The sequence below is a fragment of the Brassica napus genome, chromosome A3, assembly GCF_020379485.1.
Source record: "Brassica napus cultivar Da-Ae chromosome A3, Da-Ae, whole genome shotgun sequence".
In the NCBI taxonomy this organism is placed as follows: domain Eukaryota; kingdom Viridiplantae; phylum Streptophyta; class Magnoliopsida; order Brassicales; family Brassicaceae; genus Brassica; species Brassica napus.
Window position 1 is genome coordinate 6728856 of NC_063436.1, and position 15766 is coordinate 6744621.

A 15766-nucleotide genomic window follows, 5' to 3' on the forward strand; every position below is an offset into this window, starting at 1 on the left:
AAAATAATGTAGAAGAACCTTCATCATCTATTATTGAAATCGTTCTGTTGGTTCTCAGAATGTAGCTGGTTATTCTTAAGTGGGAATTTATAAACCTATTACTTTTCCAACGGGTAAAGACAAAAGTATAATAATTTTTTTGTGAATTTATAGTATTTCTCAGTAAATTATGATTTTAGGAATATTCACTGTTATTTTCGAACAACCCATCTGACTTGTGTATATGAGAACCGTCTGTAGCGTAACAACATGAGAAATTAATATGTCATACCCTTTGACATACGTTCTCTCATTATTCACACACAAGTTAAATTCCTTGCCCAGAAGAACCACCACAACCCTTTCTTTATTGCCATGATTCGTCCATCTTGCTTTCCATTTAATCATGAAGTTTTCTTCATGTTCTCACTTGATTTCTTCTCCTCCAAAGAATAATATATGCTCATCATACACCACCGTGGAGTTTCCTCTTTGTGATTCCGTTTATACTTTGTGATCTCTTTTCTACAGCAACAAAAACCTGAATTATTCTGATACCACTTGTTAAGATTTGTTGATCGTTATATATTTTTTAATACAGATAATTTGATTTTCGGCCTTAAATCGGTATGTCTCGAGTGGGAACCGTCTCTCATAACTTTCACTATAAGTCAAAGGGTTTAGACAAATACTTTAGTGCGCTATATGGGAAGAGACAACACATAACTGGAACAACGCCCTCTGACTCTTAAGTTTCTTCTTTTATTGTTTCTCTCAACTCTCTCTTTGTTCTTACGTTTATGTTATGTTTTGGGTTATTTTTCACCGGATTATCCAAATCGTTGATAACACTCACTATATATTTATATCCACGCTATTAGTGAATCCTAGCCTAGTCTCGTACAGTTTTTGGTTAAATCCTCCCTTCTCCCAATCTAATAATGAGTTGACCTTTTTTATCCGAACGTAAAACGTTTATGGATAAACCGACACTGTTCACCTGTTGGGCCCTTTTTTGTGTTTGCCTGGAATAAGATAGGTATTGGGCCAATTTGTTCACATTAACTAAGTAAGATTTACATTTTTCTCTCAACATATAGATTTTTCTCGTAATATACATTTTTGTTACTTCTAAAAGGCGGTGATACACCAAACCCTAGTTCTATCTTTTCTTATATATGTATGTGTAAGCTCAATAATTTTCTTACAGAAACCCAAAAACATGGCGCCTCCAAAAGAGAAGAAACAAAAGCTTAGCACATCTGAAACCATAAGTCCCTCTCTCTCAAAGATGAAGAAGAAGAAGAACAAGAGGAAGAAGAGGGTGAGCAAATCACTAATAACCTCAAGTCCCTCTCACTCAGAGAAGGATTTGGTAACCCTAAGTCCCCCTCCAATCTCAAAGGTTAATGTGGAGAAAGCAATGAAGAAGCAAAACGATGTGGCTATGTTTCTTACGGAGAAAGTTATCTCTGCCGTAGCTAAAAACTCAAACTTCGTCTTCTCTCCTGCATCCATCAACGCCGCTCTAACCATGGTCGCTGCTAGCTCCAAAGAGGAAAAACTAACATCGTCCATCTTATCCTTCCTTAGGTCCTATTCAATGGATGAGCTCAAAGCTGTTTTCAGCGAGATCGCTACCATGGTCCTCGCCGACGGAAGCGCAAGCGGTGGCCCTAAAATCTCGAACGTTAATGGAGTGTGGATGGAGCAGTCGCTGGGCGTTGATCCCTCGTCGAAGGATCTCTTTGAGAATTTCTTCAAGGCTACTTGCGCTCTTGTTGATTTCCGATTCAAGGTTAGTTTTATATTAGGTTAAGTGCTCGTGTGAAACTGTCTTGGGTTAATAAGAGTTAACCTTTGATCATAGATAAAATGGGTTATGTGTTTGTGTCAAAACTGTATTAGGTTTATTAGTTTGTGAATCTATCTAATAGATAATAGACAGGGGCTGTCCTTGGCATAGCCAAATTATTGATAAATTGGTATATGCATGACCCCTATTTTTTTTTAAATTAAAAATACATAAAAGCCTCTAGATTTATTTTTAAAAAATTATTAAGACCTTACAAAATTGCCTATAGTTTTTGATATTATAGTAGATATATGTACATCTCCTAGCCTTACAATTTATGATAAATCAGCTTTATTTGAAACACTTGAAACATAGGCTGAAGAAGTGCGCGCGGAGGTGAATGCTTGGGCTTCAAGTCACACCAATGGTCTCATCAAAGTTATTCTTCCTCCTGGATCCGTTACAAGCGACACCGACTCTATTTTTGGAAACGCACTCTACTTCAAAGGAACCTGGGAACAAAAATTCACAAAGTCTTTGACAAGACACTTTGACTTTCACCTTCTCAATGACAAATCAGTCTCTGTGCCTTTCATGACGAACCATAAGAAGCAATACGTTGAGCAGTACAGCGATTTCAAGGTCCTTAAGCTGCCATTTCGGCAATCCGGTGACACGAATCGCCAATACTCAATGTATTTCTATCTACCGGACGCCAAGGATGGATTGAATAGTCTGGTCAAGAGGGTGGCATCATCATCATCTACTCTTGGATTCTTGGATAGTCACACTCCAATAAAACAAGTTGAAGTTGGTGTGTTCAGAATCCCAAAGTTTAAGATAGATTTTGGGTTTGAAGCTAAAAAGGCTTTCAATGGATTGAATCTGGATTTGCTTTCACTGAACCATAAAGCTTTGGTTGAGATCGATGAAGATGGTGCAGAGGCTGCGGCTGTTACTGTTATAAGACGCTATGGTGGTAGAGGCTTCAGGTGTGGTAAGAGGATAGATTTTGTGGCTGATCATCCATTTCTTTTTATGATTAGAGAAGACAAAACTGGAACTGTTTTGTTCGTTGGTCAGATCTTTGATCCTTCTAAATCTGCTTCTCCTTAGGACCGACAAGATTATGATTTTTTTTTTCCATTTGGGGCACTTGATCGCCAGTAACATTCTTTTGATCTTTTCCTGTTTGACCCCTTTGAGAAAAAGAAGAATTCATAATTCACTGTTACTCTTTTGACCTCTTTCATTTACGATACATCCTTCAATCTGTGATCAGTTTTACTTATCTCTGGCGGGTTCTAGATGAGCGCAAATTAAAATTCATAAATATACAATTCTATTTATTTAAAGAGTCGTTTTGTAACAGATTATCCAAACCCAAACATCTTAAGACTGTTCTCAGATTATCAAATCAATAACGAAAATTTTATTCTACAAAGACATTTAAACTGAAACGGAAAGAATATAAGATAGATAGGTCAATTCACTTATTACTGTCTCTCCGCTTAAATTCATTTTGATTATAATATTTCATTTTGATTATTAACAGAAAGAATAAAATATTTCATTTTGATTATTTTATTTTATTTTAATTGATAATTATTTAATATATAATTATGAAAATAAAATATAAAAATAGCAATATTGATCTGATAAGATAAATGGTTAAGGTCTGTTTAACAAATTATGAACGAGTATTAGATTATTTTATAGAGAAATGTGACGATTTAATAAAATTTAGAATGCTAAAAAATAATGATAGTATTAAAAAGCTGATTTTGATTTAGGAAGTAAAACATACGTGTCGTAATATAAATGGTGACAGTGCACGTCATTGTACGATGATGTCGACACGCCCATCGTTTACTATTCCACCCACTCTAGTCCCAAGAAAACAATTTTGAATATTTCCGTTTCTTATAGTTTAATCCTTAATAATTTCCCAAAGTTTTTGAACATAATAATTTCCCAAGTTTATTTTAAAGATGTTTCCTTCTGCTATCGATTCTTAATTTTACCAAAAACAGATAAAGTCATGGTCATTTCTTTAATCAGAACCTAGGACTAACTTGTTCTTTTTCTTCTTTAATTATTATTTTCTCTGTTGTATTGTTCTTCAATTATTAATCCAACTAGTAATAGCATCACCAAAAGAAGAACATAAAAAATCTCTTCTTCCTTTTTCCTTTTCTCTGTCCAATTAATCAGAACAAAAAGCAAGGTTAGAATTTAGGGTTTGTGGCTCTTGTACAACCAGATAGAGGTAAACATAGTGACAGGAATCATAAGATCTAGATCCTGCCTCTTTCTGAAATGTTGGTTATAGGGTTTAACTTTTCACCAATTTTGTTTTCTGTTTATCATAAAATCTAAGAAAAACCATAAAATTCTAAGAAAAAAGTAGCTTCGTCAGCTGATTTTCATCTGGAAAAATAATGTAGTTTAGGGTTTCTGAAGCGAATCTAGAAATAAATCTCCTCAGTTTCCTAACTTTGACTTAAAGCTTTTGAATCTCATTGTTTTTGCAGGAAGATGGTGAGAGGAAAGATCGAGATCAAGAAGATCGAGAACAGGACAAGTAGACAAATCACATTCTCGAAGCGAAGGAACGGTCTCTTTAAGAAGGCTCATGAGCTATCTGTTTTATGTGATGCACAAGTCGCCGCCATTGTCTTCTCTCAGAGCGGAAGATTATACGAATTCTCTAGCTCCGAGTAAGATTCTTTTATCTAATTATTTTAAAATTTTACATATGTATAAATCTTTCTCTGCAAATAGACTGATTAAATGCCTAGGACTTTTGTAGTGAATAGTTCTATCTCCTTCTGGCCGAATCGTACCTAAGAGATTTTGCAATAATACGTTTAAGATTTGCTTCTTTTTCTGCTAGCTATTATTTGACTTTTCTGAAAATTGATTTTATCACATTTTTTTTCATTTTGCAGTACTTCTGGATTTTATATAATGAACTTAAAACATAAGGATTCCAATTAATTGAAAACTTTAAAAAGTTTCTAAAGGGTTTTTCTTCAAGGATGAGCAAGTGAACTAGGTTTTCAGAAAAGAGGTTTCTTGAACAATTAACCTCCTCGTACACCTTGGAACTTAAACTGATACCCACTAGACATCTTATTTAGAATATTGAAAATAATTTTCTGACATTATAATTACATTGTACGAACAGAAATCATATATATGCTGCATGAGAAAATATATGAAATTTCCCCCATTGTTCTCTCTATAATTTCTTTCGTGAATATTCAGTTTCGTGCTAGTTTACATAGCCAACCAAGTTTGACAAATAGTTCTTGTTATAGTTCCCCTTGTTTTAATTTTCATTCCGTGCTTAACAACCCTATTGCAGAAACAATCACTGGATTTGGTGTATTGAAAAACGATTTCAGTTGCATATAAACTTATACAAATTAGATATCAAATTAAGTTTCTTTATTCTCCATCGTCAATGATGTTGTTATGTATCTCTGTATATTTGTCAACATTCACACATAAGCTTGAACGGAACGATAAAGCGTGAAAGAATGACAAGTGGTATTTTTCTCTCTTTATGCACATATAGCGATGAATAGTGTACCTTTTTCATGTTTTTAACATTTTGTCCCTATATTTGGTTATTCGTATATTTATCATTTTTGACAACTGATTCTTCTATATACTATGAATCTATCACCTATTTAGCTATTCTACTATTCGCATGACATGTATACCAGGTAAGTAAACCCATAATATTTCATCTCATGAATGTTACAATGATCATCACTGGTAAAGGAAGCATCCTAGGTACTATTAAGTAAGCATCTTTGTGAATTACACTTTCAGGATGGAGAAGACGATAGAAAGGTATGTCAAGTTTAGTCCTGACTACTTTGTGCCAGGGAGGCCCCAAGTAGAACTATACTTGCTGGTTTGTTTTCTATAAATGTGTATACCTATATATTCTTGATTAGTCTCTTCTTTAATTTAATAATATTGATGTATACTAAAAACTCGGCCTTTTTGGTTGTGCAGGAGCTTAAGAAGGAAATGGATATAATGGTAAAGAAGATTGATCTCCTTGAAGTTCATCAACGGTTCGTATCTCACTATTTGTACGGTTACATTAAGCATTATTTATGAAGATAATTTGTTTTAATCCTGAAATCTACTGTTAATGCCGTTATGTATGAAGGAAGCTAATGGGGCAAGGTTTGGGTTCATGTTCACTGGCACAACTTCAAGGGTTGGAAACTCAGATTGAGAAAAGCCTTCGAATTATCAGATCAAGAAAGGTACAATCCAAAAACACACACACGCCCACACCAATAGGAATAATAACTTCATTGGTTTATTTTGGTGTGTAGGCTGAGTTATATGCAGATCAACTATTGAAACTAAAAGAAAAGGTAGTTATTTTTCACTTAGTAAGTTTTGGGATCGTTTCTATATTTCATGCTATTTTTATTGATCTTTCTTTATCTGTTTCTAGGAGAGAGAACTCTTGGACCAGAGAAGAAGGTTACGTGAAGAGGTAAATACGTACATACACTCATCCCATGATACACATAAACGCACTTTACACATGAAACATATATATCTCAACGCTTAGCAAGAAGTTTAGCTACATAGAAAATTCATCGCATTTTGTAGACCTTCTACTTATGAGAAGAAGGTCTATTCATGCACTGACTGTATGAATATTAGTTGATTTGAGAACTATTCATGCACTGACTGTTTGTTTGGGATTGCTTTAACGTCCATCGTTAGTCGTAGACCTAAACACTCGTTTCAAACAGACGACTTGTGTTTGGCATTTGAATTTACAATCATTTAGCAAAATAGATTATGGAAATTAGAAAAGGTTTATTTATAAAGAAAGACAGATTTTTTTTCTTAAAAAAAAGAAAAAGAAAACATAGAATTACCTTGTCGTGTAAACAGAAACAATAAAATGTTGCGTTAAAAAGCGAAATATGATTAATCTATATGATCTTCTTTATATCTAGAAGGGATTGAGCTTCATTAAGAGCTTTAGTTTCATTAAGTTTCCACTTTCCTATAAGTTAATCCACACTCCGCTTAGTACAATAGTACTATCGCATAAGTTGCTCTAAAGTTATGTGAGGATTTTTGTTTTCTATTGTGAGGATATATTCTATACAAACACTAATTTGAGATCGCTCATAATATATAGTCAACTCTCTTAGAATTAGATTGTATTACAAAGGCTTATTATTTGTTTGGTTTTTAAGTTAATAAAACAGTAAACACAATAAACATAGTAACATATATATATATATATATGTCGTTTCATCTTTTCAAGTCATATTTCAAACTGTTATGAAAATAACTTTAAACTTGGTATTTCAGGAAATCAGAGAAACCCTGGTACGGCCAATGCTGCCAGTAACCTTACACACTGGGAAAGATGAAACCGGAAGTGCCTGCAGAATGTCCAAACATTCATCAGAAGTCGAGACCGATCTATTTATTGGATTTCCCGCTACTCGACTATAATACATTTCAGACATTCCTTTAGTCTGCTCATAGTAAGAAAAAAAATTGCTGATAGTCTTATAACTTTGATTCGATGTTTGTACTAATAATTAGCTTATAATTTTCTGCGTTTTGGCCCATCTCTTGTGTGTAAACTGGAAATAATTTGACATGTATAAGTTGTCACTTAAATTTTTCCGTTTGGAATTATTTTGACATTTTTTTTCTGGAAAAACTGCTCGCCCCACAAACAGTAAGACCATGTTCAATAATCTCGCCGTTGGTTTTTTATAGGTGTCTGGTTTGGCGTTATTTTATTTTTATTTTTTTCAGTTTGGCGTTGTTTAGCTCAAACATTTGAGTATATGAACCTTCACGTTCTCAAGGGGCCAAATTAGACAACTAAAAAAAGCAAAAGGACAGCTAAATAGATCTGTCTTGGATTTGCGGGAAAGTGGAAAATCCAGGTGGATATATATATATATATATATATATATAATTATATATACGTATTGTTCTATGATGATATTGTCCCGCTTAGGGGTGGGCGTTCGGGTACCCGTTCGGGTTCGGATCGGGTACTTCGGATTTTCGGGTATTTCGGTATAGAGGTCTAGAACCCGTTCGGGTATTTCTGTACTTCGGGTCGGGTTCGGGTATTTTTAGTTCGGATTCGGTTATTTCAGATCGGGTTCGGATATTTAGATTTTGAATAAAAAAATTAAAATTTTAATTTCTCAAGTTTGTTGTATTTAAAAATATAACTTTCAGTTAACTAATTTTTTTATTTTTAATAGATTGAATGGTTAATAAATTTAGACATAATATTTTAAAACTAAAAAGACATTAATTTAGTTTTTTTTTTTAATTTTGGATGTAACTTTTTGTTAATTTTTGAAATAAAAAACTTGACATGCATTTTAAGTGAGTAGCAAATCATTTTTTCCGTAATTGTATGTATATCATATGAACTTAAAGTATGTGTAGTATCAATATAAATATTTTATATAAAATGAGAGATATAAACTAGAAATATAAGGTTAATTATACATATGTTCGGTTATCTTCGGATATCCATTCGGGTTCGGGTATTATCCGTTCGGGTTCGGGTATCTAATCTCTCCTTATTCAATATCCGTTCGGGTATTTTGCTACTTCGGTTCGGATTTTGGTTCGGGTTTTTCGGATCGGATTCGGGTGCCACTTCGGATATCGGATAAAGTGCCCACCCCTAGTCCCGCTATTCCGCTAATCGCTGGGAAAGTACTCTAATCGCTGTTCGTTTTCCCCTTTTACATTAGGCAAAACCAGAGTTTCAACTCTTTTAAGTTAAAATGATATGCGTTTCTAAATCGTGAAAGTAATTAATATAAGATTTTAATTTAATAAAAATAGATTTGGTTCTAAAATTTATGAAATGTATAGAATAATTTGTTCTTTTCATAATAATTTAAAATAAGTTAAAAATTTTATTTTTTGATATAATTTTATATTGTTACCAAATTTCAACCCATTTAATATATATATAATATTTTAAGGTGTTTTATTTTTATAAAGTTCAAAATATATTTGTGAAATTTTGGGAGTGGATGAAGTTTTTATATAATTTTTATTATTTTGTATTTATAGTTAATATAAAATTATAGATGTAATAATAATTAGTTTAATTTTAAAATTTTAATCTATTCGATAAATTTACGTGAGATTATTGTATTGTTATTATTTGGTCTAATATTAAATTAATACTTATAGAATATATATATATATATATATATATATCGATTTTCTTTCTCATTTTAAATGAAAATTAATATAATTTAATAATTTAATAATAAATGAATTTATTTAATTGTTTATAAAAATTATAGAGTAAAAAAATTTTATAAGTTCTTCTACAATAAAAATATACATATTTATAATTTATAAAAATAATGATTTATAATTTCATCATTGTTAAATATTTTGCATGATATCTTATTGGTTATGTTGTCCATTCTGATTGATATAACCTATTTATTTTTTATGTCAATGACAAATACCATATCCGTTTATTTGGAACTAAAGTTCTTACGCTTTTTTCTATTAGCAAAGTTTTTTTGATAAAAGCGACGTCTCTTTCGTTTTCACCTTCTCTAGTAAATCTATACTATTAAAAGGGAAGCAGTTTTTAAAAATCTACTTATAAAGGTTGTTGAACCTTTTCATTAGAATATTTATATAACCTTAATTAATCAACTCCACATATATAATATGTTTAATATTTGTGCCAAACTAAAAGATTATGCCAACAAATTTTGTGCTTATTAACAGAAAATAATTATAATAACATTTATTTTCAAATACAAAAAAGATAATGTTTAGATATAGTTTATATTGTCAGCTATGATGATCATTTATCCGCTCCACATAAAGGCTGATTTACAACATTTATTAACATATTATATGAACCAAATTTATTTATATACATAATGTAAAAAATTTATGTAAAACATAATGTATAGAAACATGACAATACTTTAAAGTTTTTTTATTATATTCAAAATTTTATGCGTATACACAAAATATGTTTCTAAAAATCTAACATTTTATTTGAAATCTGAAATATTAACCAAAAACTGAATCTGAAACACAATAGAATAATCGTGACACCGAAGACATATTTGAAACAGAAAAATATATTAATATACACAATACATTTTAGATACTCAGGGTACCGGTTCAGATCTCTGTAGAATCCAAACCTAAACCGACACTGCGGGTCTGAAATATACCCAATAGATACTTTGCCGTAGACTTGGATCTGAACCGATTCGGATCGGTTTTTATTCGAACCAAACAAAATGTTTGGACCTAAAAAAGAGTTACATAACAATATACATACAAAATTTTAAATAAATTAATTCATAAATCATATAATTTTATAAAATTCTATGTTTTGATATAATTCAATATTGTAACATAATAACATACAAAAATCATTAACATTATTAAATTTTTTATTGTAAGAAAACCCGTGCTTTTGAAGCGCGGATCAAGATCTAGTTATGAAATTATTGATGCATACGTGATCACTTGGTACACCAAGAACAAATCGAAATTTATGTACCTTGTAATATGAATTATGCAAAAGATTATCCTTAGATAGAATATTTCCCTACAAAATCAGTGATCATATCCATATATTCTTCTTCTAAACTACAATCTGTTTTTATGGCTATCAATCTACTTACAAATTAAGTTCAAAAAAAAAATCTACTTACAAATTATAATTGTTATGACTATCTCTACATCCTTTATGCAATGTTTGTTTAAATGCATCTAACATATCAAACAGTTATTTGATTTTAAATTGGGTTTTTGTGGTATATCTCCTTTTTCAACAATCGATAGCAAAATAAATTATATGTATTATTTGCCATATAAACATTATCTACATCTAACTTAATTATCCCCATTATGAAATTCATTAGTATTACCACCATTCTTTTTTTTTTACATATAAATCTAAGTTTTCTTGCCACTTAAGACGTCTATGGGTACCAAAGAGAATCAAACCCAGGATAAAAGCTATAGCTAGAACCTTTTTATCACTATGCCAAGACCACTTTGTTCAGTCTCTAATCTCTATTAATATACCAAATATTATGCTCCGGCATAAACTAATTGATATATAAATGCTTCCAAACTTCTTCAATCTCAATATTGCTATTATTTCGATAAGTAGAACATGTATATTTCAACTTATGGAGTTTTTTAGTTTCTGGTCGTCGTTGAGACAATATCATGAATTCGTTAATTCCATCTGCACATTTCGGTGTAAATAAATTTACCTTCGAATTTATAGGAAGTTTATCCATCCATGAAAAATAATAATTAAAAACATGTTTTCTAGTTTTCTTTTAAATAAAAGTAGATAAGGGATTATAATATCTATATATGAATTTGAATAAATTCTTCATATCTTTAACAAAAACATATATATGTAGAAGTTTTAAAATTTTCAAGCAACTACATAACATAAATATATTTATTGAGAATTTGTCCGTTATTTTTGTATTTAATAATAGATAGTTAACAAATACAGTAAAACCTCTATATATCAATAATGTTGTGACTATGGTATTTTATTAATTTATAGAGTTATTAATTTACAAAAGTTTTTTTTTAGATTTTTTCTATCTTTTTATATTTTATTTATTAAATAAGGAAATAATTAGTTTTGCCATATATACATTAATTAAATTTTAGAAATTAGAATTTCATATTTGGTGTATATTTTTATATTTTGTAGAATTCAAATGTGATTTTAGATATAATGTTACTAAATATTATAAAATATATTGAACTTTTTTAAAAAAATAAAGATAATTACACTGTGAATATAAAATCAACGATATAATGTTTAGTTTATACATATATAAAAAATATATATATATATATGTATACATTATTAATTTATGATTTTAACAAGACCATATATTTATAGTCATATTTTAAAGGGATTTTTGCAAAATTGACCTATAACTTAAAGTCAAACACAAAACTAACCTCCTTTTTTTTTGAAAATTGGTTTTGCCCTATTCACCCCACAAGTTCATATAATTTACGAAAATGCCATCCATTTTTTTTTTTTTTTTTCGAAAATGACATTTTTACTCTCTCACCCTCATCATCTTCAAGTAATTACAAGATTGCCATTGTCATCAATACCACAACCACCATGAACAACCAATTTGAAGCTCTTAATGCTCCTAAAATCGATTTACCCTTCTTCTTTTTCCATTCTTGTGACCTAAACACAACATATCTCTCACTTTCTCTCCACAATGAGCTAAAAAAACTCAAGATTTTGATTCTAAAATTTTCATGGTTCATAGAGTCATAGAAGCTAACGATTATGGGTGGGTGACTTCCGTTTGTGATTCTGTGTGCTTGGAGAAGCCTTATGTATGCTAAGGAACTTATCTCACTAATTTAAAGTATGACATCGAGTTTTTTTCCAGATCTGTTCGTCAGACGACTTACTTGGGAAGTCGTCTGGCTGTAGACGACTTACCTTTCAGTCGTCTGGCTGTAGACGACTTACCTGGAAGTCGTCTGGTCAACGCAGAGGTTATTTTTGCAATTGACTTTGAAATCTGTAACCTGAGACGACTGAAAGTTAAGTCGTCTACTATTGTTTGGTTTCAAAAAAAATTCCAAAGAACCTAGACGACTTACATTTCAGTCGTCATAGGTTAGTTTTGTATTTGACTGGATAATTTCAGAAGTTTGACTTCCCCAGACGACTTACATTTCAGTCGTCTGGCGAAAATTAAAATAATAATATTTTTTTTAAAGTAAACGACTTACAATTAAGTAGTCATAGGTTAGTTTTGCAATTGAAAAAAAAACTTCAAGATTTAATTATACACAGACGACTTATAATTCAGTCGTCCACCAGACGACTTAATTGTAAGTCGTCCAGGATTTTTTTCCGAGATTCTGGTCAAACCTCGTAAATCCTGGACGACTTACATTTCAGTCGTCTCGTGGACGACTGAATTATAAGTCGTCTGTATATAATTAAATCTTGAAGTTTTTTTTTTCAATTGCAAAACTAACCTATGACGACTTAACTTTAAGTCGTCTACTTTTAAAAAAATATTATTATTTTAATTTTCACTAGACGACTGAAACGTAAGTCGTCCAAAAAGTCAAACTTCTGAAATAATCCAGTCAAATGCAAAACTAACCTCTGACGACTGAAATGTAAGTCGTCTAGCTTTTTTGGAGTTTTTTTTTTAACCAAACAATAGTAGACGACTTAACTTTCAGTCGTCCGAAATAACAGATTTCAAAGTCAATTGCAAAAATAACCTCTGCGTTGACCAGACGACATATAGTTTAGTCGTCTAGACAACTTAGATTGAAGTCGTCCGCGTCTTCTCCACTAGTTTTTAAGTCTTCTACGTTAGTTTTTTAATAACTTGTATTTTTAAGAGTGATAAGTAACTTCAAGATATGTAAAACTCATATTTACAAAATATGTTCTCTCCCTTAGTTTTACTAAATTTGACTAAGTTTTTCAATGCAAACTTATAAAAAATATGATATGCTTTGACTAGTTACTATTGTTTGTTTCCATCTCTTACCAACATTCTTGTTTATTAAGATGAGAAAAAGGCCATTGGAGTTTATTATTGCATATGAGAGATCCAAAGATAAGAAAAAGGCTACTGAAGTCTATTATTTCATTGATTTGTAAATGTGTAAACACATTGTTAGCACATTTAATACATCTTGGAAAACATTATTACTGATTTTACAAAAAATTCACAACTAAAAGAGTATACATGCAATTCATAAAACAGATCACAAACAAAACTATTATAGATCATTCATCTACAAAGACAAGCTTGGATTCCACTTGAGTAGACAAGACCAGACAACTTTTAAGAAGTTCAGACGACTTCTAAGAAGTCCAGACGACTTCCAAGAAGTTCAGACGACTTTGCCAGAAGACTTTTAGGAAGTTCAGACGACTTCCAGACGACTTTACAGGAAGTCCAGACGACTTTACTGGAAGTCCAGACGACTTTTAGGAAGTCCAGACGACTTCCAGACGACTTCCAGATGACTTCCAGACGACTAACAAGTAAGTCGTCCCAGAAGTTTTCCAGATCTGAAAAACCTGCATATTAAATCCAGATCTGAAAAACCTGCATATTCAAAAACGTTCAAATGGCTTAAAAACAGAAAAAATGAGTGGAAGATTATATAAATCTACCTTTACAGAACACACAAAAATACATATCTAAAAATAATAGATCTACCTTTAAATTAGTGGAAGATGAGTACCAAATAATTAAAAACCTGCAAAAAAAAAATAGATTAGTAACAAAGACATGAGACAAAATTGAAAAATTCATATAAAGTTTGGTGTTTTCAAGTCAAAGAGATTAGAGTGGGTTTGGAGAGTTTTAGTTTGGGAAAAAAGTAAGAACTTTATACAACAAGAAGTTACCAAATGAAGAAAAATCAGACATAAGAACTTACCAAAACGCTCAGAAAAATCCAGACGACTTCCTAGAAGTCCAGACGACTTCTTGGAAGTCCAGACGACTTCCTGGAAGTCCAGACGACTTCCTGGAAGTCCAGACGACTTTGTCAGAAGACTTCAAGATGACTTCCAGACGACTTCCAGACGACTAACAGGTAAGTCGTCCCAGAAGTCTTCCAGATCTGAAAAACCTGCACATCAAATCCAGATCTGAAAAACCTGCATATTCAAAAACGTTCAAATGACTTAAAAATAGAGAAAATGAGTGGAAGATTAGATAAATCTAAATTTATAGAACACACAAAAATACATATCTAAAATTAATAGATATACCTCTAAATTAGTGGAAGATGAGTACCATTTGATTAAAAACCTGCAAAAGAGATAGATTAGTAAGAAATACATGAGACAAAACTGAAAAATTCATATAAAGTTTGGTGTTTTCAAGTCAAAGAGATTAGAGAGAGGTTGGAGAGTTTTAGAATGATGAACATTACATTTTTGTTGCAGCCATTTGAGAGGAGGAGAGAGAATGTGTAAATTTTTCTTTATATAGGGAGACAAAAAATCCAATTAGATTAAATATTTTTGACTCAGACGACTTCCTGGACGACTTACATTTCAGTCGTCTGGTGAAGAAATTAAAACAGACGACTTACATGTAAGTCGTCCAGAAGAGTTTAATATTTTTAGCGGGAAATTAAATATTTTTAGCGGGAAACTAAAATAGAAGACTTTCCAGACGACTTACAAGTAAGTCGTCTGGACGACTGAAATATACGTCGTCCGGGTAAATTATTTAACAGACGACTGAAATATAAGTCGTCCACACCCTAAACATAACCCCTAAACTTAATTATCTAATTAAACACTTCATAAAACCAAATCAAACTTGAAAAGTGTTTACTATACACAGAAATAAACACATATAGGTGAAAACTAATTTTTGAAAAAAACATTTTAGTTTTCCAAAATCTAACCCTAACAATACATACAATACTACAACATATGTTTGCCAAACTCCTAAACCAAAGTATTTCATGATTCACTACTTCCACTCATATATCTTCAAAACAAATCAATTTTATCATATCTTAATTTATATCAGTTAAAACTGTTTATAATTACTTGATTTTTATTTTTTACGCATCAAAATATTTTTTTACAAGATTTATAAATTATTTTTAAAATAAACTGGTACCAGACGACTTACACTTCAGTCGTCGAGACGACTTACACTTCAGTCGTCCAGACGACTTCCAACATCTCAGACGACTCAGACGATTTACTGGGGCTATATTCGTAAAAATGGCTTCTGTTTTTTTGTTTGGTCACAAGGGGCTGAGCTGTAATTTCACTAGGCTTTTAAGTTAGTTTTGCATTTGATTCAAGTTTGGGTATAGGTTTGGAATTAAAATCAAGTTGTGGGTTAGTTTTGGCAAAAACCCCTATTT

The 15766-nt window shown here is 31.3% G+C and overlaps 2 protein-coding genes across 4 annotated transcripts; both read left to right on the plus strand.

Annotated features, from left to right (window-relative positions):
• The first annotated feature begins 220 nt into the window (after positions 1–220).
• Positions 221–3212, plus strand: LOC106351038 (probable non-inhibitory serpin-Z5). Its single transcript, XM_013790854.3, has 2 exons — positions 221–1777; positions 2150–3212. Exons 1-2 carry the CDS (start codon positions 1202–1204, stop codon positions 2888–2890), a joined length of 1317 nt encoding a protein of 438 aa, XP_013646308.1. The 5' UTR covers positions 221–1201; the 3' UTR covers positions 2891–3212.
• A 504-nt stretch (positions 3213–3716) lies between these two features.
• Positions 3717–7488, plus strand: LOC106351037 (MADS-box protein AGL71). Of its 3 annotated transcripts, XM_022715295.2 has the most exons (8): positions 3726–4043; positions 4309–4494; positions 5618–5702; positions 5807–5868; positions 5967–6066; positions 6139–6180; positions 6264–6305; positions 7145–7488. In XM_022715295.2, exons 2-8 carry the CDS (start codon positions 4313–4315, stop codon positions 7289–7291), a joined length of 660 nt encoding a protein of 219 aa, XP_022571016.2. In that variant the 5' UTR covers positions 3726–4043; positions 4309–4312; the 3' UTR covers positions 7292–7488. The 3 variants fall into 3 exon arrangements, with proteins under 3 accessions (XP_022571019.2, XP_022571016.2, XP_048630106.1); XM_022715298.2 differs by lacking the exon at positions 6139–6180 and having other exon boundaries at positions 3717–4043; XM_048774149.1 differs by lacking the exon at positions 3726–4043 and having other exon boundaries at positions 4071–4494.
• Positions 7489–15766: the final 8278 nt, after the last annotated feature.